Here is a 23,114-nt window from a genome sequence, read left to right on the forward strand (position 1 = left end):
TAGTCAGGTCAGCTATTTGAATCAGCACAGAAAATGCCATTCTGTTGAACTTCATACTCACTTCAGCAAATACATAGACTGGTGAAGTGTGAATAAAACATGCTTTAACACACACACACAAAAAAACACACACATCTTAACTGCAGTATAAAGCAAGTTACGCAGCAGATGCAGGTTTCTTCTTTTCAAAGATGTTTATACTCAATGCAACCCAGAGCTTCCTACTGGCTTCACTATCGAAGTCCAAGTAAAGAACTTGTCACATAAGTGACAGGGGACCCTTCCAACCAAAACTGGTCTAAATAGTATTTCTCAAAGCATGCATGTCAGGACAAAGAGGTTTAATACATAGAGGCAGGAAGAAGCTGAATGAGGAAAAGTTGAAATGTGTGCATCTTCATAGTTTGCCTTTGTCTACTCACAGTTTCCCCTTCTCACAGAGGGGGATGCACAGACACGAGCACCATATGTGTGCAACTCCACTCTTGCATCTGCAGCAGCAAAGCAGGCTCTTTCTCAAATAATTTTACACCTTTGGGTCCAAATTCTATGATTGAATGAAGTCATCCCCTTCCTTCGCCCGTCCACTCAAATTATACTGTCAAAGCAAGGACACGTTTTATTCTGAAAATTTACGCTTATTAAAGCATCAGGTATGATCCGACAAGAGGCATCTAAATACCTCCTCTGACAGAGTGGCTAAGAGTGAGAAGAATTAGTCTAATCTCAGAAGAACCAATAAACACTAAAGACCTACCAAAAGTGCAGTGCAAGTTCACCATCAAAACTAACAAACTACGGAAGAACCACCTCACACCCACCCATACACCAGAGAGAAACCCAGGACACACAAATTTGTTTTTTGCTGAATACAGCATAAGGTTTTTGCAGTGCTGACTGCATACTAACTACTGTACTAACAAGCAGTGTCTTCCTTCGGACATTTACAAACATCAGAATGCTTATTCACGACAGTCCCACATATCATCTGCCATCCCAGATGGTGACTGGTGGGATGCTGATTTTGTCCTGAGGCAGTTACCACCCACCAAGACAGTATATGCAGGGCTAAACAAAAGCAAGTGCCATCTGCTGCCAAGTTTGTAAGACTTTTTGTGACCTGCTAGGTTAGTTTATTTTAGATCAGACAGGTCAGGAGGCTATCGCTCTCCAAATGCCCCGTAAAAGAAGGGTGAGCTGTGGTGTAACAGACATGCAGTAAATCTCAAGAACAAGTTACAAGGTGTTGTGGAGCTGAGCAGCAATGGATTCTCACTGTCATCAGTGGCAAAAGGCTCAGACAGCCCACGAGCTCAGAGGGAATTGGAGAGAAACTGAGACCAAAAAACAAGATTAAGTTCTGCAGAACTTAGACGTCTTTTGCCTCAAGAAATTTTTAGATATTCTCATTCTTGCTGACAGGATGTTTCCTTGCATCTCTCTACTGCTGTCATTTTGACAGCTGTTCATCTTACGATTTCTTTCCTATTCTTCTCCTACCCTCATATCTCTGTAGACTCGTCTCATCCTCCTGCTCATGTGCTGTCACACTATATACACATAGTAGAAAGAAAAGTTAATTAAAAAGCAGAACCATTGTGACATCTTCTGCCTGCTTTACAAACTTCCTCTTACTCCCGTCATCTGTCACATCTATTTATGGATGGTTAACAGAGAACACAGCAATTTCCCCAATCTGGGACCATTAAACATTCAAACTACATAAAATAATGCTACACATTCTCCTTCAATCACCTCATTAAGTCTCATTTCACACTAATAAATAATCAAGACCTAAAGAAAGTAAAGCAAATCGGGAAAAAAACAACATCAACCAGTGCATTTTTTGTAACATATTGAAGCCACTAAGTACATGAAAACCTTTCACTGTGGCAGGGAATTCTGCAGCGTACAGGTTATATCACCGTCTGTACAGATGGAGAAGAAAGCAGTGCCTCAGCTCACCCCTTAGGAGCAAGAATTTCAAAACACAGCCAAATTGCCTGTAAGTCGTTAAAATCAGAAAAACAGGACACAAAGGAGATGGAAAAAAAAAGTCAGTACTGCACAGTAATGAGAACTACGGGTTGCAGAGGTCTCTGCGGGAGCCCAAGGCTGTGAGACCCCCTTGCGCTACAGCCCACGCCAGCATCAGCAGGGATGCTTCAGGAAGCCCAGCAGCAGGTACTGCAGGCAGGTGCCTCCAGCCAGCACAAGCACATCGCTGCCTCCAGCATCCACATCACATAGGGCAAAGGCAGGACAGAAGAAAACGCACCAAATGGTCACCTTCAAGTTGCAGCTTAGCTCTTAAGTAGAGGCCCTCTGAAGACATAAAATCTGGACTAGTACATGTAAAGAGGAGGTCATGTCACTCCTCTCCCCCCACGCAAGCAACCAAATGCAAAGGGGGCACAGGGTGGAATTTCTCCATGCCCCCACCAGAAACTTTGCTTAACTCCTTGAAATTACTGTTTGCATAGGTGTCAGTCCGGCACCACCTGAAATCACACCTTTGAATCAGACTGCTTCCTCCACTTCAGGGACCTCAAACACCCATTTATGCATCCTATTGTGGATGAATGTGCAACACACGACTTAATAAAGTTGCCGCGTAATCATAGTGTGATTAAAACTCAATTCCACAATAAAGTTATCTAACAAAAAAATCTGACAAATAAAATTACACAATTTACAGTTAGTTTTATACATCCTGCCAAGAACAAAATTCTGTCATCTCCTTAGGGATATAAATATTTTTCCACCTATCACATTACCACTATGTATCCGAAGTCTCCAGAAATTCATGCATACTGCTCCCATAAAAAGTAAAAATGTCATTTTGAAAGGGGATAAACTTTTGATGAGGGCAGTCACACTGGAAATTGGCCGTTAATCTCCTCTAAATAAATATAACCCCCAGAAAGATGGAAGTGTGAGCAGAATATATATTTTTTACACTTGAAAATGCTGAGGTGCGCAATAAGAAGCTTTCACTTTAGCGCTTACAGCTGAAGTTATCCTTCAAAAGCCCATTTTACTCTCATGAGATATTTCTCTCCAGTCATTCACTTTTCAAAGCCTTTTGCAACTTTAAGATTGCAGTAAAGCTGACTTTTATACCGTTTCAGTAGCTTTTTCTCCCTCATCCAATCTGTTTCATTCCTTGGAGACATTTGGTGTTTTTTCAGTTTCCTCAACACTTAATTAAGAAATAAAGAGAATACTCTTTTTGTGATGTATAGACAGTAGACTTACAATACATCCTTATGATAAAGAATTCCTCCTATAGATCACGCAACTGATGAAGACCTTGCTCTCACACTAGCTTACCTAATTCACCTGTACTGCAGGTGCACTTCGATAAATAACTGATAATAGGGAACTGAACACAATTTCTGGAAAAAAAAAAAATCTTTAAACATCGTTTTATTGCCTTAAAAGATCCAGTGGAGTAAATACACCTCCTGTGCTGACATCACCAATACGGTATTTTGAAACACCAGACATTTGGAAAGGTTCACTTAAGAAAAACTAATTCATCAGTCTGATGCCTCTCTTACTTCTGACGCTACACTAGCCAGTCCATGGCTGCTAGCTCTCAAAATTCTCATTATTCAAAAATTCTCAAAACTGCAGCATTAGCAATTTTTCTTAAGCCTGGCTCAGGCAGTCATAAAAACCCCTGGGAACTCTTTTTTTTTTTTTTTTTTTTTAAATATCCCTCTAATCCTTGCAGAGAAGACTGGAAACATAAACCCTAAAGGCTCAAAAACTAGAAGGGAATTAAAGAGAAACCAATTTTAGTTTTCTCCTAGGACCAGACACAAGATTTGAGTGTTCAGAAGTGACAATGTTTCTTGCAGTTAAGCAGAAGTTTTGCTGTCCTCTTAGCCATGCACTTGATCAGGTCCCCTATTGTTACTGTATTTTATTGCTGTCAAACACACAAGACTTAAAAAATACCTTCAAGTCCAGTCCTCTTAAACCTCAGCCTTTATCATTTAGCATCATGTATAAAGCCAATTCTCCTGTACTGGGATGTTAGCTTCCCTTATTCCCACTAGTAAACTGCTCCAAATTGGCAAAGCTCTGACAATCAGATCAGTCTGGTCATACAAGGTTTTCATGGGTCATCCCCTGATGCTTGTTCTGGGCCAGCAATGATTGCTGGTTTAAGGTTCCTCCTACCCTGCTATGTGCAGGAAAATAAATAATATTCTCTGATGTACTTTATTAAAAAAAAAAAAAAAAAAAAAGCACGTGTTTCCTCTTCCCTCATGTTACCACAACCTCCCCATTCTCTTAGCCTTTACTCTAAAGCTAAGGAAATCTCCCCATAAAAAAAATACGATCTCACTTTCCCTGACCAGAACCACTCTCTGCACCCACCTAAACTCATTAACAGCAGCAATCACATCTGCTCCCTAAATTCCAGATAAGGGCTCATCAATACTGCAATTCCAAATTAGTGCTTCCTTATCCCTAAAAAGCAGGAAGTTCAAGCATCATCAGTTCATTTACCAACATAGTTGTAAACAATACACAAATCAACTTTTGATTTGTTTAATCACAATTCATTAGGTGTAGCAATTAAATAATTGGCAAGTATCAGTGAGAGTTCTCAGCTATTGTAATTCATTCAGCTTATGCTAAATGGCTGATTCAATCAGTAACCAAACTGTCAATTAAATGACACTTTGGTTTTAAATATTTATCAGTCCTTTAGCTAAGATGCACAAACAAAGTCCAATTCAACCATCAGCAGAAACAGACTGCCATTTTTCACAGGAAACCACATGGGAAAGCAACTCGAGTTCTAAGACTCAACAAAATATCCTTGCAAAGGAAAGGATATTGCAGATGTAGCTTCCAGAGGAAAAAAAATAATCCAAATACCTCCCCTGAAAATCCTGGTTTGTAGCCAGTTTTCTCTAGAAGTGAATCCATTTAGTCAACATATTTATTTTTCAGAAATTACACAGCCATTAAATGGCATCCTGACAACCTGCTTCAATATTTTCAAACAAGCATCACAAATGCAAAGATGAGAAATAACTCTAAATTTTACAGAAGTAACTTCTGAGCTTTTTGTTGTTGTTGTTTGTTTTCCCATTTGCTTTTAAAGACTTTCGCACAAATTTAAAGTAAGAAACGAAATTGACACTGAGAAGTTAAGCGAGATGGCAGTTTTGGTTTCTCAATACTTTTAACCAACAAGGTCTGACATTCAGAGATCATTCTTGAACTAGGCTGATATTGCCAAAGTCTCCTCAATCCTGTTAAAATTTTAAGCTGGGTCATTGGCTCCAGCAACAGTTCTAGCTAGCTGTGCTGGCGATGATCAACAGGTCCTTTTCAGGAAATGGGACTGTACCCTAAACCTTGCTCTCCCTCTTTGATATATGAAAAATCCCTTCCCCAAGAATAACAAAGGAAACGTAAAACAACAATGACAACAAAGAAAAAGACACCAAGCAATAGGGAGAAAGAAGCATGCTAAGAGCTAACTCAACACAGTTGTAGAAACTATAGCAGAGCCTTCAGATACAGTACAACTATATCCTGACACTGATCAACCGTGAGGTCTTGGCCATTAAAAATATTCAAGGTTCACATTGGACCATGACAAATTTGCAGGAGAAAATCACAGAGCAGACACCATTTGCATGCTATTAAGTTTTCCATTGTGTAATTGTTGCCCAATTTTACATTCCTAACACTGCAAAAATTCTCAAAGATAATCAGTGTGTGAAGAATGGCAGCAAGCTCAAGTCCACCTTTGTGTTTGCTCAGCTTTATAAATGCCAATGACCAAACAATTTACACACCTAATCACCTATAGATTAATCGCAGTCAAGATGTCAAAAGCCATAACATATGTTCACTTGGTCAACACAAGAAACAGAATATAGCAGATTAGTCTACCCTGTCTTGACACAGAAACAAAGTTCTTGCAGAACTCCTGAGCAAGCACAACACACCATTACAGCACATTGCTACAGCTGGACAAAGCATATACAAGCACGCGCATATATAATATATAATATATAAACAACATACAGGCACCTTGTCAGATTCTCTCACTCTACCCTTTCCATAAAAGTTACCCTAATGCACAAGCTAATCCTTAAATAATACTTATATAGTTTCATCTGTGAAGATGGCATCTGCAGTTTAGTTACCATTTACTAGGAACCTGTTTTATCCAGACTTTCAGTAGATAAAAAACAAAACAAAACCAAAAACAAAAAAAAAAAAAAAACTTGCATTTCAAACACTAAGCAGTGACTTCTACATTTATATGAGAATAAACTGAAGTAAGAGACTTCACAGGGTCCAGACCCAAGAAGAGGTAACTCGTAAGTTCTTTGTCATGATTTTCTAAAGACATTTCAGACTGCTATAACAGCGGTGTTCAAGGTCTCCTTTAAATGTGCAGCAAACAATATCTTCATGGTTCTGCAAAAGCACCAGCTAAAGGTTTCCAGACTATATTTTGAATTACACTGTAAATCCAAAGGACAAGGTCCATACCTACTTAAACTTGCTACACCATTAAGCATGCTTCTGGATTTAAGACTACATCAAAAGGCTCAGGTACTAACTGCATTTTTACTCTCAAAACAACCTGTAGCATACTGCCAGCTCCTGCCCTGAGGGCATAGGTTATCTAGATTATCTGGATGAATCCTGAACACTAGAGAAATGGTTTAACCATGCAGATTTTTTTAGATACAAAATTAGGTATGTAACTATCATTTTAAAGGACCTAAACTCTTCTTCCTATGTCTGAGTGCTTGCAATGTAAACAGTCATTTATGACCATTTGATCCTTTCTGTTGTTGACCTTCCCAAACCAAACAGACAGATGGACCAGAGAACAACAAAGCCAGATTACTTTCCTTCTGCGGTCATTCATGTGATTCCTTTAATGAACATGCTTATTTCAGGGTTTGCACAAATTCTGCAGGGAAGACTTAACAGAGAACCTGGAACTGTGTAATCATCAGCTGACTTTCCTAAGCCAATTCATACTAACAATTTACTGCAGAACACTGAAAGAAAAACATAGCAATTTCTCCTATGCCCATAAAAATCATAGTGAACTCATTTACTGAAAGTAGGATAGAAATCTAATCAAAGAAAACCATATGGAAGAACTATATTCTACATAGAAGTAATGAATTATATTCCAAATTAATTCTTGTGCAAGAAAAATAGTTGGGAACAAATAAATCAATGTACTAAAACTCTGTCAGAGAGTGAACTCATTTGGAAAGTACAGCTGTTGTGCTTTAGAGATTTGGATTAAAATCCATCATTATCTTTCAGTTAATACTCTTTCACCAACCAATCAGCAGTCATATGGTGTTTACCAACCCTGGTCACTTAACCCACTTGAATGGCCTTTGTGCTATAATTTGTACTTCAATACAATCAGATTACTTCTAATCTAAATGATTTGTGTCCTTTATGGGACAGATAAACACTAATCCCAATGTTCCTAAAACATTGCAAGCCTAAACATTGCCAGTATGACATTCAGTATCTGCAGTTTTAATGGAGTGTTTCATTCAAATTGGAAAATGTTTGATTTGATTGTACTGACCTTGCATTTTAGATGTTTGTTCCAGCTTTCTTTTACAGACAAAGAAGAATTATCAGCAAAAAAGAACACTCAAATTTACAAAATCACCAGCAAATAATCATTATACTGATACTGAGGCACTACATTTTGATCAAGTCATTTCACACACACAAAAAAATTTATTCTTTAAAAGTAGACTAAGCAATGAGAAATATTTTAGAACTTCTTGCTGAGCAAAGACATTACACGTGCTGCCCACAGCCCCCAGCTCTCAATTTAAAAAGCCCTCCTTCTCCAGAACACTTTTCTGAGGATTCAGCAGTTAAAATGTCCCCTATCATTTGTGTTCTTCAGTTAATCTTGAGTGACGCTTGAAATAAATTGCACTACAATGAGAGTCTAACATCCAATTATATTTGCCAGTAATACGCTTAGGCTCTGATCTCATGCAGGTGGATCAACGAACATGTGACAAACTTCCTAGAAAAGGTGGAACCCACAGATGCAAATACTTTTCCATGATTGGAACCAGGTACATCAGTGTATCTGTGACCTCAAAAAACGCCAGAGTTGGTAAGAAAAATACAACAGTTCGGTAATAGCCTCCTGGGGACAGCAAGTATGCAAACACCTCAGTATATAAAGATTATCAGTGTTACCCTATCATATTCACACAACCGCTAACATTTTATTTTATTTTTTTTTAACATAGAAAAATGGGTTACTAGAGAAAATCATTTTCTAAAATAATTGATTGCCAAATTAGGCAGGGATAAGTGTACCTGAGAATTGGATAAACATTTCCCAATAAAAAATTAAAATGCTGGAAGATGTGTACAGCATCATAGCTAGTACCTTACGTAAATCTAAACATGATTACTTATAATACCTCAGCACAGGTTACTTTTATTTCATTTCAGCTAAATACTGTTTCCTAGTTGATGGACTAAACTAAGAAGAGAAAGACAAGTTTCTTCTGATATCCCACTCATAAGCAAATTGGTTCTCAGCAGTAACTTTAGCCTACCCTGTAGCAAAGAGTAAACAAATATATGCAGAGAAGTAGGAATTACCACCACTGTCAAAATTTTACTGCCAAGATGTGAGCCTGACAAGTAAACCTTTAAAAAACCTCCATCCACATTTGAAAGGAGTGATGCAAATCTTGTACAGCAAAATGTAGAGCACAAGACAGACTGCAGCATGAAATTTGCCATTCAGCAAAGAGTACTTACAGGATTACTCTGCAAATGGTGCATACCTTATTCTACTTTGGAAATGGCCCTTTTGACATATCTTTTACTTGGGACAAGATCCCTATTAGATATCATGCAACTGCCTTCTGGAAAAGGCCTAGCAAATATTACAGCTTGTTAGAGATTTCCCATGTGAAGTAACAAATTCACAAGTGCTGGGAAAGCCTCTGAAATTCTGTAATTCATTTTTAGAATTACCAAAACCATTAAAACTATAAAAAAAAATCCAGAATTAACTGATTTGAATTTACAGAATTGTAGTTAAGAACATCAGAAACACCATAACAAAGATGTTGTAAAGGCAAATATTCCAAAACTAATAGAAACATAATTAGAGAAACTTCTGGCATAAGGGTAACAGAGCACACAACTTCTTTTGTCACAAAAGTTACTGAAGTAGACAAAACAGCCACCTGGCGAATGGAGGGGAAAAAAAAAAAAAAGAAAAAAAAAACTCCTCAAAAGCCCTCAGCTAACAAAAGCTGTTGGTCTGTTAAGGGTATTCCACCCTATTACTGGAATTCACAATATACAAGCCATACTAGAATACTATTCCAGTCACAATATCACAAGTCATGCTAGAATATTATTTCTCTCAGATTAAGAAAAAGTTAGAGCTAGATTGAGAATACATGTAACAACTACATTAAACTAAGTTTGAGCAAGCAAGACTACATGTTCATTTCTATTCCTATTGGCTATTTTTGTGCTTTATGGAAGGGCCACATTCCCTACTCACTCCAATGAACTGGATATGTGACAAGGAAGCAAACAACCGTAAGTCACAGCAACATGGACTTTTACATCCTTGCCATAATAAATGAGAAAATGCTTACAGTTGCTTTCTCCTCCTCCCCAGCATACTAGTCACCTAGCTAGGGAAGGCATTAAACAATTGGAGGTGTGAACCCAGCCTGGTCTTCCACTTCATTAAGTCATATACCATTTTTACATAGGAGTCAGAGAGCTATAAATCATGTGAGACAGAATGAGAACTAATTCAAGGATCAGCTAAGCATATAATTTTGCAGTGTTGCACATCAGAGAGCTTTAAAATTGGCCATATTTTCTGTAAAATATTATCAAATATTACAAGACATTTCAAGCAGATAGTTTTTTTTTCCTTCCCTCCCCCTAATAAATGGGCACTACTATATAAAAAACATCAATATTTAATTTCCTAGCATGGAAGCACCATGAAATTCCAAGTCAACCTTTTGCTCCTTTTTTAATAACAGACTTAACTCTGCCTCACACACGTGTAGTGGTAAGTCTTGAAAACAGTGTTTGAATGCAGTCTTTTTTTTTTTCCTGTTAGACCAAGCTCTTCTGCTTTTGAAAAGAGAAATTCAAAATCCAAGAAATCTATACATGTACTAATGCAAAGCATTAATCAAACACACCTAAATCTAGCAGTTAAACTTAACTGTGAACACTTCAGGCTATTTACAGAATTCCTTTGCCTACAAGCTATGGTTTATTTCAGAAAAACAGTCTATTTCCTGAGACCAGATTTCTAAGTCAATACAAGTACGTGATACAACATTTTCTTTGAAGGTTAGAGGAAAATCTATTGGAGACATGTTAACTGAAAGAAAAAAGTAACAACCCAAGAGGGCTTTTAAGTATGCATAATATTACTGTAGCACCTAGAGCCTCTGTTAGTGGGTAAGAAACTCATTATACCAGGGTCACATAAAAATTGAGCATGAGGATGATCCTCCAAACCAGAAAGCATTTTCCTCAGGGGATTTTTATATAGGTATGGATATATGTTTTATTTTTATTCCTTCTCCATTTTCTCTTTAATGATATAATAATTGCAGCTACTGAAGAAATTCATCATCATCAAATGCAAGAAAATTCATTTCACAGGTTTTCAAAATAAATATATTCATCAATCACAATAATGCATAACTGCAAGGCATAGTCAAGTGCTTATATAGCAATCTTATCTGTTTTCATAAATTTGCTTTCCCATCAAATACTTTAAAATAAGGAAGATCAAATATTTTTCCACTCTGAATATGTACACAGGATTTGCAACTAAAAAATAAAGGCCATTCTTTTATTTGACTGAATAAAAACCATGTATTAGAAATGTTTTAGAAATAGTTTTATTTCAGGTTTAAATGACTGGAAATGGGGCTCACAGACATTTTTATTAAATATGGGGCAGCATCCATCTGAATATTTGCATTTTACCCTAATATCCTAGTGACTGTCTGGCCACTCTTCTAATTTTTAGAGATGGGTTTCAACAAGGAAGGGTGACATATATCAGATACACAACTAGGCCAAATGCTAAGGTCAACAAGCCATCACAGGTGGGAGGAAATTAGAAAAGTCAAGAAATACAACAACTGAAGGAAAGGCCACAGACCAATGCCTTAAACTGTGTGATGGGATGACAAAGAGGCAAGCTTGGAGGGTGGCCAGGACCAGGAATGGAAGGGAAAGGGACCGAGGAGGGCACAGGCTGCAGCAGCAGTGCCCCCAGGCCAAACCAGGCTGCCAAACCACCACTTGCTCTCCCATGCTCCTTAGTGCCTGCCCCAGCACCTCTCGCATCTCCTGCTGTTGATGTCTGTTGGCACCCCTCTTCTTGCTGCCCACTCTGACCCCAGCCTGAGCCAAAAGGAGGGCAAATCCAGCCCCATCTCCAGCCCAACCCATCCTGCCTTGCCTCTGCCCCAGGAAACATGAGTCTAGGCTACCCCAACAGCCTGGAGACTGCTGCAGTCTTCAAGAACTCATGGGACCCGACTCCCGTGCCTGACAGGTAGAACAAAACACCCAGTCACAGGCCTTCACCTTGTTTTTCCCAGGCCTAATTCCCCATGCCTGACTGCAACAAGTTCATCCAGAAAAGGCTTGGCAGGTGTGATGTTTCCTCAAAGACAACATTCCCCAACAGGAAGACCTCATGGAAGCTAAGGATCTCACAGATGCCCTGCTCCCCTCCCTAGCTTCCCCACCCAGCAGAATGGAGCAACTCTGTCCTCCTGCTCCAACTGATTACAGGCCAAGGGTGACCTTCAAGTCTTCAGGATCCCAAGCATCCTTGAGGAAGTTTCTCAGATTCACACTATCCTAATAGCTCTAGCATGTGTTTGACAGTACTCTGGTAAGTGAACTGAGTTCCACTGAAAGCTTTTTGGAAATACCATGAAATACAAATCCCAGTAACAAACATCCTGGAGGCAAGAGTGTGACACTGCTTAAAAATAAGTTACTGTCCTTTTTTGAAAACTAGCCCATTCAGAAATGCAAGCTGAAGTGATCAGCTTAAATAGCATAAAATAATCCTTTGGTCCAATGCCAGATATACTTTAAAATATCTTTAAAGGTTGAAGATGCTATTTGTTGCAATAAGTCATTGTCATGAAAAGAATTTGAGGGTTTGCACAACCTGTCAAGATGGAAGAATAAGAATGACAGCAGCATAATAATACACAACACCAGTGGATTCAACACATATAGTCAAACGTACATAATCAGAAACGCAAAACTTTGACGCAGCATCACACAAAACATGATCTCAAACTCTGCGAAGACAGGAGCCACTCCATAGAAAACCACATTAATATTACAAGCATATTTATACAGTAGTAGTGCATGAAAGCAAATCTGCCAAGACCCCCAACACTCAGCATGAAACAAGCTGTTGACTCCAAATTCCTCATTACAGTTCCCACAGTTATCATAACCACATGGTAAAATAAGCCTCTGATTAACTGCATACAGCACATGGAGCAGGAAGCGGCCGCAGTGCTGCATGCAGAGATTACAAACCCCACACGTTCCTTTCGGCCACAGACTTCTTCTGTGTCATGTCATCTAGTGCTTAAGACCAGCATGCAGGTTTTTGTGCTAGACTTTTTTTAAAAAACAAAACAACAAAAAAACCTCTAAATCAGATTAGGATAAAGCTTTCCTCTGAACAAGGTCAAAGTTTTTCTGTCCCTATCCATACCTAGATATCCATTTTAAACATGGAGAGAAAAAAAATCAATTCCTTTCTAAAAAACTACTATACAGAAACTTGATCAATATTCTAATTTACAGTTAGGGAAGAAAAATGAAAAGCTTTCGAGAGCTACAGACAACACATAATAAAGATCCACAGTGTTCCTCCAAGGGCAGAGGCTTTTCAGGCTTTTAAACTGCAACAAACCACCACTAGGTTATATGAACAAATACTGGCTGATGTGAACTCACTTAAAGAGTTAAAAACAATCGTTACAGCATTCCTGTTTTGTCTCACTCTTCTTCCCCATCCTATGTGCAACACAATAAACTGTAATTATGAGGGGACAAGTGGTACTCATCACATTTACAGAGTTAACACACAGCATTACAATAGTGTTGAAAATATAACCAATCTATGAAGTTAAATATATAATTAAATTATGACATTAATTCTGTCAACATTTATTACTGATCAGTGCAACTTTCTTTAATGTTTGCCAAAGTTCATAAAGCTTTATTTTTCTGGTTTCTTAAGCTATTTTTGTACTACTCTTGACTTGTAGACTAACCTACACACTGAGGAGAGACAGCAGAATTTGACTTGAAATGTTTTCTCAAATCTGGTTGAAAGGGAAAGAAAATGCTAGTGTGGGCGGCTGTTGTCTAGCCTTTCAAGAACATCTCTGCTCAAGAGCATCTGCCACCTGCCTGCTGTGAATAGGCTCCATGTACAGTGGTATTAGACTTGCTCAAACTAGATCAGTAAAATTACAGCAGGCTCAAATACTTCTATGAGAAGAGCAATTTCTATCTAAAAAAAAAGTTATTTGTTTGCAGAAAACATTAACTTTGAGCAGTTTAATGCAATATAAAATAAGACAACACCACCAAATGTCACTACCTCTATTGTTAAAGCATTCCATGTTCTTCTGTATTACCTATGGGACTGGGAATGTCATCATCTCACTTTGACTGCCCCAAACTTTTTATCTCTAATAAGATTCTGCTACTTCTGAAAAAAACATTCTGTCTAAAAGAACATGCTGAAGTTTTCCATGCTGGGATCTAATGAAATAGGAGAAAATACCAGCAATCAGACAAAGCATGTCAAGCCTAGCCTTTAATGCTTCTCCATACAGTAGTATGAAGTTGATTTCTCCATTGCTTCAGTCATTCCAAAACATCCAGAAGCTACACTCTCAACCATTTGAAATGCACTGAACAATGCAAGACTTACCAAGAATCCTTAGGACTGAATTTAGGGATTGTGTAATTTGCTCAAAAAAAAAAATAAAATAAAATAAAAAGCATCAAATAGGCTTTTTAAATTACAAGACCACATCTTTCCTCCTCTTACAGACCAGAGATGAATCAAGACAATCAACTTAAGTCATGAGAACAGCTACCCCCCAAAAAAAAAAAAAAACAAAAAAACAAACAAAAAAAAACCTGCCTCATTTGGTGTAAACTGCCTCGTTTTGGTGGTGGTGGAAGCAGGGGATCACAAGAGAAGAGATTCTCCCAAGGTTAAGGCACCTGAATGCTGCAGTGCAGAATCTGTCTGTAGCCTGGCCTCTACCACAGAGCTGCTAGCAATGCTAAGCAAGTCATTTAAATCAAGCCTTCCACCATCACTAATTGTGCATGCCTTTCCTACAAGCCAAACTTCCTAAGAGCTCTATGTTTGCACTTCAATGCAAGGCAACAGAAGTGCTGCCATGAACATGCAGTACATCACTCCAAGCGTTGACATACCAGCTCCCACAATTCTCCAACAGAGCATCTAATGCTGCCTGAAGACCTCTCTGTGCCAAAACTCCCTGTCCACACAGGGGGAAGGCCACCCATTTACATCATCAAAGTGTTGCAAATATTATTTATTTATTTTTACTCTTTGCAAAGCACACAACTACTACTACATCAGTGAAAATAACACAGTTCAAAAATGACATTTGATTGACAAACCACACACCAAGAGACCCAGCCATTTGTCAGTAATCCAGTATTAGCTATCCTGCTCACAAAGCCTGGTGAGAGCCCCACAGAAAAAAGCAAAAATGATTCTTGAGTATATGCACCAACAGGCTCAGTTAAGGTTGTACATACATTTCTGGTATTTCCTTATTTTCAAATAGCTAACTTAGCAACTTCTAAATTCTGTTAATGCTGTTTTATGTCTAAAATACAGGTATGCTCATTTCACTGATTAGCAAGGGAGTGGGTGAAGCATCAGACATGGTTCTGACGATGCAAAAACCCCCCCAGTCTACCCAGCATGAAGTTCTGGCATACAGTGCACTAGCACTGCTGAAAAGACTGCAGTAATGGACAGAGGTAGTATCTTCTTACATAAAGCTTTGACATTGATTTATAAGGGATTTTCTTACTTAGTAACATCCATTAAATAATCTCATTTTAAAAGAAAAATGAAGTGCATCTAGGCACTCACATGCACCTGCAATTTCAAGTCAAAGATTCACCATCCAATTATTAGCAGGTGGCCAAAGGAAGAAAAATTAAGCAATTTTTTTCTTTGTCATATGCAGTCATGCAAAGATGGAGACTAGGTGGCTTATATTCTTCTGCTGTCTTATATTAGCATTTCCATTATAAAAGCCCATTAGGAGGATCCTATACATTCCTTGGAAGTCTTGCTGACCAGGGCAGAGTACAGGCACTTTAAGAGTGTTTACTTAATATCCTCCTCAAACTCATCTTCTCTGTAATAAGTCCTGGTAATGAGTCCCTATGCTCAAAATTATTGTTTTTCCCCCGACTTTGGAAAACAAGCTCATTTTCAAAGCTCATAATTGTGGTAGAAACAAATGAACACTGCAAAAAAGTAAGCCAAGTTACATAAAAATCGCATTATAGTATTTTTCTTTTTTCTTATTTTGAAGCATACCATGGTAATGCTGTCTGTCACATCATTTGTCCTTGAACTAATTAATGTTTGAAATCGTATCAGATTATAAGACTAAAGAGACCTGATAGCCTACAGTATTCAAATAGGATGTACTGAGAAGTGTGAAATTAAAACTCAACACCATGAACTGTTAAGCAAAGTCTCTGACCATACACTGAACTTCCCAGTACCTGTGCAAGTACATACACAAAGAACAACGTGGCCTACAGCCATAATCACACATGCTATAAACTCACACGATCATACAAGTTTGGTAATGGTGAGCAGTGTTAAAGATTCAGTAGGTGGCATCCTCTGCTGGGAATAAGCACACCACCAGCCACCATTAAGTAAAACAACTATAAAGCACTCAGTATTACAAGACTGGTTCTACACCGGCAGCATTTTGGCTGCCATGCTACACCAAAAACCACACAAATAAGAAAAAATACCACGGTACCTTAAAAAAAAAGAAAAAAAAGATTTAATGTTATGTTATATTATAATTCAAGCTTTACATAATTTTACCTTGCTTTCCTGACCTTCCCCTGTCATTTCTATCAGATAGAGAATTGTTCCTTGGTACCTGCCCTAAGCAGTTATGTTGCCTTCCTTTACACTCGAGGATTACCTTAGCCTTATCAAGATCACCTTCCCTGCCACACAGCTGCAAGTGATGTGGTGAATGTCATCGTCGTATTATCACAGAGTGGGCTGGCTTTGGGATTTGTGGTTTATTTGCAAGAGGAAACTGCGAGATGTCTCTGTGAGTACAATTCACCCAGCTGTAGGAGATGCAGTCACCCTGCTTCACATGCAGAATGAATGACTTGGTTGCAGATATGCCCCAAGCCCCCCCATTTTCAGCACTGGCATCTCTGCACCAAACAGTTCTCCAATAGAAAGCCAAGAGTAATGAAACACTCTCCAGTGTATTCTAGAACTAGAGAATTTTACCAAAACACAACCTATCATCCTGTCATGAGGTAAAATAACCTGGAAGAAGGTCTTGAGAAAAATGAACCAAGATGGGTAAATGCAGGTCCTGAATTTCATCACTGAACACACATTGCACTTGTTTGAAAATTGAAACCTGTTTACTCCCTGCTCAAGATAGAACTGCAACATTTTAAAACCTACAAAATGTAGCTTAAATGAGAAGACTTCAGGTTGTAACATAAGGTGAAAAGGACTTTGTGTGTCTAGCATTAGTACAAGCAAAGGCAAAAAAGAAATATATTTTCGCTAACCTCCTCCCCTTACATTCCCATATTATAAACATTTAACACCAAAAAATGTTGTTGCCAATAAAGAAAGCATTATAGGGTGATTTGACTGAGGAATTAAGCAATTATCAATGCTTCCATAACAGCTTACCTTACTCATACCCAAATAATCATCAATAAAGTAAACAGTGCAGTTTAAATAGATGTGCATTAGCATCACCTGTCCTTCCAAGATCTTGCCTGGCAGTCCAACAGCAGCAAAACAGGAAGGTGCCAATATTGATAAGTGAAGGATTGGAACTGCACTGATATAGTTAGATTAGTTTACAAGTCTTCTATATTTACAAGCCTTGGCAGCTCAGGTTCTCTAATGAATTTTTAACATGTCAATTAATATGCTTATACAAAGCAACGTCAGCTTTAACTCATACACAAGAAAAATCACAGTTGCATGCAGAATGTACAACATATGTGTTAAGAGGCTACATTTCACTAGACAGAGATACTGAAAAGAATTATTGCAGACAATCTGAGAGAATGTATCTAGAAAAGGAACAATAAAGTTGTGGAGGTTAATGGGCATGATTCATCACTCTTGCCAATATGTCAGCATCAAGAAATATGACATGTTGCAGGGCATTAAAAAAAGTGGTTTTGTTTGTTTGTTTGTTTTTTGTTTGTTTTTGGGGGGGGAGGGAGTGGTGGTTTGGGAGAGGGAAGGGCATCCCCCCCCCCCAATGTCCTGTCGTTAAAAAACACATTATACTGAAACAAAACACTAAGTGTTGTGTTATCCCATAGTTCATAAACTTACTGTTGATGCCAAGAATTAAGCACTGTTTACTTAATAACACTGACTTCCACTGTGTGCAACAGTATTAGTGCTGCAAAACAGTAGCTGGCGTTCTTTCTCCAACAATGTGGAATGCAGTCAAATGACTGCACTGTGAGATGTGATTTTGCCATAATTTCCTAATTTGCTCTGTACATTACATAAAAAAAAAGACAATACAGTTTTTCAAGGTGTTCTAGATGTTTGTTTGTTTTTTCCTTTCTCCAAATATTTTTATTTAAAAACATTTTCATGTGTTAAGTAAATACAAAAACAAACTTCCCATAGGAAGATTAAGCATAGTCTCTGGAGCTGCAGTACAAAGATAAATTTCACCTCTGAGGAGACTCAGGGCATTTTACACTTGCAAAGAAAATAAAGAAAGAAAACAGCCCTTCAACTAATACCCAAATTGCTTCTGTAAAGCTAGGCAAGCAGAGCTTCTGGTGAAAATCCACCAACCAGCTAGTGGGACGTTGCAATCACACAGGAGAGTGAAGTTCCTGCAATTCTTTCAGCTCACTGTACAAATTCCCCTTTCAGTAGCTGTAATATGGTAGCACTTAGCATCTGCCTCTGCCTTCATTGCATCAGAGGCAATATAGGCTCACATCTGATAAGATATTCCCATTTGTATCATGATGGATGACAGACGTTAAGTACTGACTTTCTAAAGCAAATACAAAAGTTACAGAACTATTTATCTGCTACAAGTTCATATTCAAGGAAAGTTATCAGGTTTAAACCATGTAACAAAAGTGATAACAGGATTTCAGAACGCAAGCTATTCAGATTGCAAAGTCATCTCTTCTTTGTATTAACTACAAATGACTTAAGTTTCGCAATGTATTTCAGCACACTAGAGCCAACCTTGCACTTAACTTTTGTCTCTGTTACATCCCAGCACAGCCTGTCAGATGTTTCAGAATTCAAGGCTACCACAGCTGTTCCATATGTTCATTTTTAAAATAACACTAATGTCTCATTTCATAGATTCTCAACCTCTTTGAGCAAATATTCTCAAGCCACAGTCCCTTGTGATAACCTGAAGAGCAAAGACTGCAGTGACGCTTAAGCATCTGTTATGTTTTATGCAGCAATCCTCACTGCTGTTCGAAAACTAAGGACTTCCAAGCTAATTAGCTAAGAAACCTACACTCCCCCAGAAGATTATCTTCCACTAGGCTTTTTCCTGCTTTTATACCATCTTATCCCTGAGCAAATGTAGTCAAGTAGGAAGACATCCTCTCAATTAAAACTTCACTGAAGAAATCCAAGAGAGGAAAATGATAGGAACAGCTAAGAGCAGTTGCTCAGGAGAGGCTCCCATTGGAGCGATCACAGCCATTGCCACCAGCGCAAAGCCCAGCGCAGACAGAACAGAGCGGCAAGGGACAGCTCCCGCCATGGCGTAAGTAGGCAGGATGACAAAGTCTCTTGACACTGTCTGGTTTTTGGTAATACTTTAAAGTTTGACTGCGCATCCATTATATTATTCATCGGGGGAGGGGAAAAAAAAAAAAAAAAGCAGAGGACCTAGATAGCTTAATGAAGATATGTAAGAAGATTGTTTCTTTTCTGATTCCTTACCACTTTATGGATTATTTAACAGAACAACAGAAAGAAAATGTTAGCATCGCCAATTTCACAATTCCCAATTTCACTTCTGCCTGCCTGAAAAGAATCACACCAAACCCCACTCACTGGAGAAGGTGTAAGATACAGAAAAGCCATTCAAAGAAACTGAACACCAGAAGGGTTAGGAACAAGTCTGTGTTCATGGAAGGACACTCTAGCATCCAAAAAGCAGAAGAGGAAAAAAACACATCCCCTCGCTCCTCTATCTAAGCAGTCTACTGACCCAGTGAGCTGGAAAGAGCAGCAAGATGACTTACTTGGGAAAGGAGAAGCTGCATAACCCATTCACACCCGCCTAGTGCTAGCTCCGAACTGCACAGAGAGGCAGCTCGTTCTCCTCCTCAGCTGCCCCCGTTTGGGAAGGGAAGGCCAGCAGGGCTGCTGCCCTGAGAGCAGCAACGAGCACACCCTGCCTGTCCTCAGCTGCCCGCACTCCCTACGGGCTCTGGCCACAGCACCCAGCGTGGGCCTTAAGCAGCAACCCAGCGACACGTCCCACCTGCCTGCTGCGAGGATGCTGCACCGCGTCCAGCTACTTTTCATTCGGGCATGAAAACGTGCGGGCTCCTGACAGTAACAGAGGGCTTGTTTTGCACCTCGTTTTTATACTCTGTGAAAGACATCGCTGACATAGCAGCAAAGAGGATGGAAACAAAACTATTTGCTATCTTCTCCCTGTACATTCAGTGGTTTGCTGCAGCTAAACTTTTGCTTTGAAGATTTAAAGTTACGAGTGCTCCCAGCTTTAGAAGCACCAGACTTTCCTAGCATCCAAACTTTCCTATTTACACTTTCCTTCTCTAGCTCAGCTGCAAAGACCTACCCTTAAACCCCGCCAGCAGAGCTCCCTCGCTTCTTTCGGGGCCAGCACGCAGCACAGGACCGTTCACAGCGACCCAACTCCGGGCACAGCCCCGCGCCCCCCTCCCGTCCGTGCCGCGGGACGGAGCGCGCAGGACCCCGGGCTTCGCGCTGCAAGCACGCCGCCACCCCGCAGGGGCTTGCGGAGAAGACACCTGGAAACTGACCGCGGGCAGCGAGCTCATCCAGGGTGACTCCTGGCTGCGGGCTGATTCCGCCTTCGCTAAAGAAACGCCCCGGTCCCAAAGGCGAAAATACTCGCCCCGCTCACACCCCGACCCGTTTCGCGGCGCGCCCGGCATTTGCTAGCGGCGGATTTGGGGCTGCGGGGAGCCGCAGCCGCCGCCCCTCACCTGCGGCTCCGCCCGCCCCAGCCCCAGCCCCAGCGGTGACATTGAGCAAGGTCCCTGCCCCGCCGCGCCCGGCCCTTACCTCCGCCGCCGGCGAGAGGGATGCGGCGGGGCAGCCCCGCTCCGCCCGGGCTGAGCCGAGCTCGTCCCAACTCCGCCGGACCCCGGCGGCTCGCCCGCTGCCGCCGCCCCGGCGCATGCGTCCGGCCCGGCCCCGCCGCCCCGCCTCAGCGGGCTCAGGTGCGGTGAGGGGAAGGGCTGGCCACGGCCCGCGGCGGCGCTGAGGGAGGAGACCCGGCCCCCCGGCCCCGCGGCTCTGCTGAGGGGCGAAGCGCCCCGAGTCGGGGCTTCTCCTGTCGGAAGGGCCCACGGCTGTGCCCCAGCAGCACCAGCTGTCCATAAAACCCGCGGAAACACCGTGCCGCCCGCTCCTCCTGCCGCCCTCCGGCTCCTGCCCGTCAGGGCTGTGTGTTTGCTTCCTAAATTCTGACAGATCTTAGGAGCCGAAAGCCCACCTGTGGGCTGTGCAAAGCGGCTAACGTGAGCAGTAACTTGTGGTTCATAAACCGTGCAAAGCCGTGTCTTAAATTACCTTAGAAAGCACCCCTTTTGCAAGTATCTAACACAAATCACAACAAATGACAGACACATGAAAATAAACACAGACTTCAGTATAAGTACTTCTGTAATAGTGCCTTTTATATATCCCTTCAGGAGAACGTGATCCAAATGTCGAGGGAAATCCTCAATACTTAATCTGTTTGTTTCTCTTCAGAAAGGAAAACAAAAACATTTAACATTGATTAGAGAAAACTTGCTTGCTGTATCTTAATTTCAGCTTTTGGAGAACAGCAGTGCCACTCGATACTGTTAAGAATTGCATCATACCTTGTTTACGGTCCCATATTCAATAAATTACTTCATAATTCAGGAAATGTTCAGAGTTTGAATTTCTGGCTTAGAAGAGATCTGAACACTAAGCATCACTAGGTGTTTTTGAACGTTTGCTGGTATCTCCTACAGAGAGGAACAGAAGCTGAGACCAGGACACATACTTTTTTTTTTTTTTTTAAATACTCCAGAAATTCTGAGTTTGTCTGAATCTCTAATGGAAGAACAGATGACACAGTGGGAAGAACCCAGTTCTGAAACTGGGAACACTGGACTGCTTAGAGAGGAACTGCCAGTGTATGCAACCCCTTCAGTAGCTCAGCTAACAGACAAAAAGATCCAGGCTGGCAGGATTTGGGATAAATCAAATGCTAAACTGATTATCCATCACAGATGATCCACGAAAGGAACATCTACATATGATCACGCACTAGCAATATGCAACATTTTAATATTTGTTTAATTTTTATCTATCTTTTTGCCCTTTTCAAGACAAATTCGCTGTAATCTAGAGCAAGAGTCTCCAAAATGTTTTCAGAAAGCTCCAAATATCTATCAAACTGTAAAAATCAGAAAATTTCCCTTCATATCCAACTGTTAAATCCTATTGTAAAGAACAAGGAATATTATGTTCATGAAATATTATTTTTCTATATAAGCAGCTGTTGTGGTTGCCATAGAGATGTTATTCAATCTCAAATTGGAAGGTGGTCTACAATGGCCATGCATCATATTCCCTGTTAAGACGAAAATGTTTAAGAACCTGTGTGAATTCTGTAACATTCTTCAGAACAAATGTACTTCCATTTAGTAGCCCTGCGGTTTTTTATTTTTATTTTTTTTTTAAATGACATTTCAGAGAAAGCTAGCCATCAACCACCTACAGAGAGATGTAATGGCAGATAGATAATTGTATATAGCTTTGAACAGTTTATGTGAAAGTATATTTTGGATCTCTTTGAATGAACTGGTCTCTTCAGAAACAGCATCATTTAACCCATGATTGTAAGGCCCTTTATAAAGCATTTTGTTTAAGCCTTTCCCCAGTTGTTTGAAGTAGACTCCAGCTCCCTATCAAATGCTCTACTTTAGAAGATGGCAAAGAGGTAAGGATGGAAAGTTTTAAACTCTATGTGATCTGTAGTATCGAAGTGTCACCTTTGTCAAATGCTGAAATCATGCTAGAAGTTATGAAATGACAGAACTGTTGCACAATTAGTATTTCTTAGGAGTTGAAGAACACCAACCAGTTGTAAAAGTGTTATGAGCAGCAAAAAGACTCTTTAACACAGGAGAGCTGGTGTGGAGGTACCTGGCCTGAAGCCAGAGGAGCCCCCCAAGAAGGAGGAGGCAAGTGTTGCTCCATTCCCACTGAAGAGCTGCATGACCCAACTACAGAAGGAGGCCAGGGGGAAAAAGAGGGTGGGCTCCTATCCTGAGTAGCATGAGAATGTGCAGAGGAGGAAGAGGACATTTGTGAGTGGAATTAGAATTACATTTTATCATTTCAATTTATTCAGAACATAAAATTGCTGTTCTACCAAAACAAACTGAAAATCTGCTGTTTTTTTAAAAATCATTTATCATTCAGA

At 40.0% G+C, this 23,114-nt stretch overlaps 1 protein-coding gene across 4 annotated transcripts in view; it reads right to left on the bottom strand.

Annotated features, from left to right (window-relative positions):
* The window catches only part of ZNF385B (zinc finger protein 385B), a 169,489-nt gene extending 148,502 nt beyond the window's left edge, over positions 1-20,987 (bottom strand). Inside the window, exon 1 of one of the 4 annotated variants that reach the window (XM_068685843.1) lies at positions 20,714-20,987. Coding sequence is in view for 1 of the 4 variants with exons in the window: in XM_068685842.1 (XP_068541943.1) it covers positions 19,678-19,705 (28 nt within the window). In the remaining 3 variants the exon portion in view is untranslated. Of the gene's footprint in view, positions 1-19,677; positions 19,721-20,243; positions 20,427-20,448; positions 20,465-20,713 lie in introns of those variants that run through there. The other 3 variants (XM_068685844.1, XM_068685845.1, XM_068685842.1) reach the window with 3 other exon arrangements.
* Positions 20,988-23,114: the final 2,127 nt, after the last annotated feature.

The sequence above is a fragment of the Anas acuta genome, chromosome 6 (assembly GCF_963932015.1).
Source record: "Anas acuta chromosome 6, bAnaAcu1.1, whole genome shotgun sequence".
Classification (NCBI taxonomy): domain Eukaryota; kingdom Metazoa; phylum Chordata; class Aves; order Anseriformes; family Anatidae; genus Anas; species Anas acuta.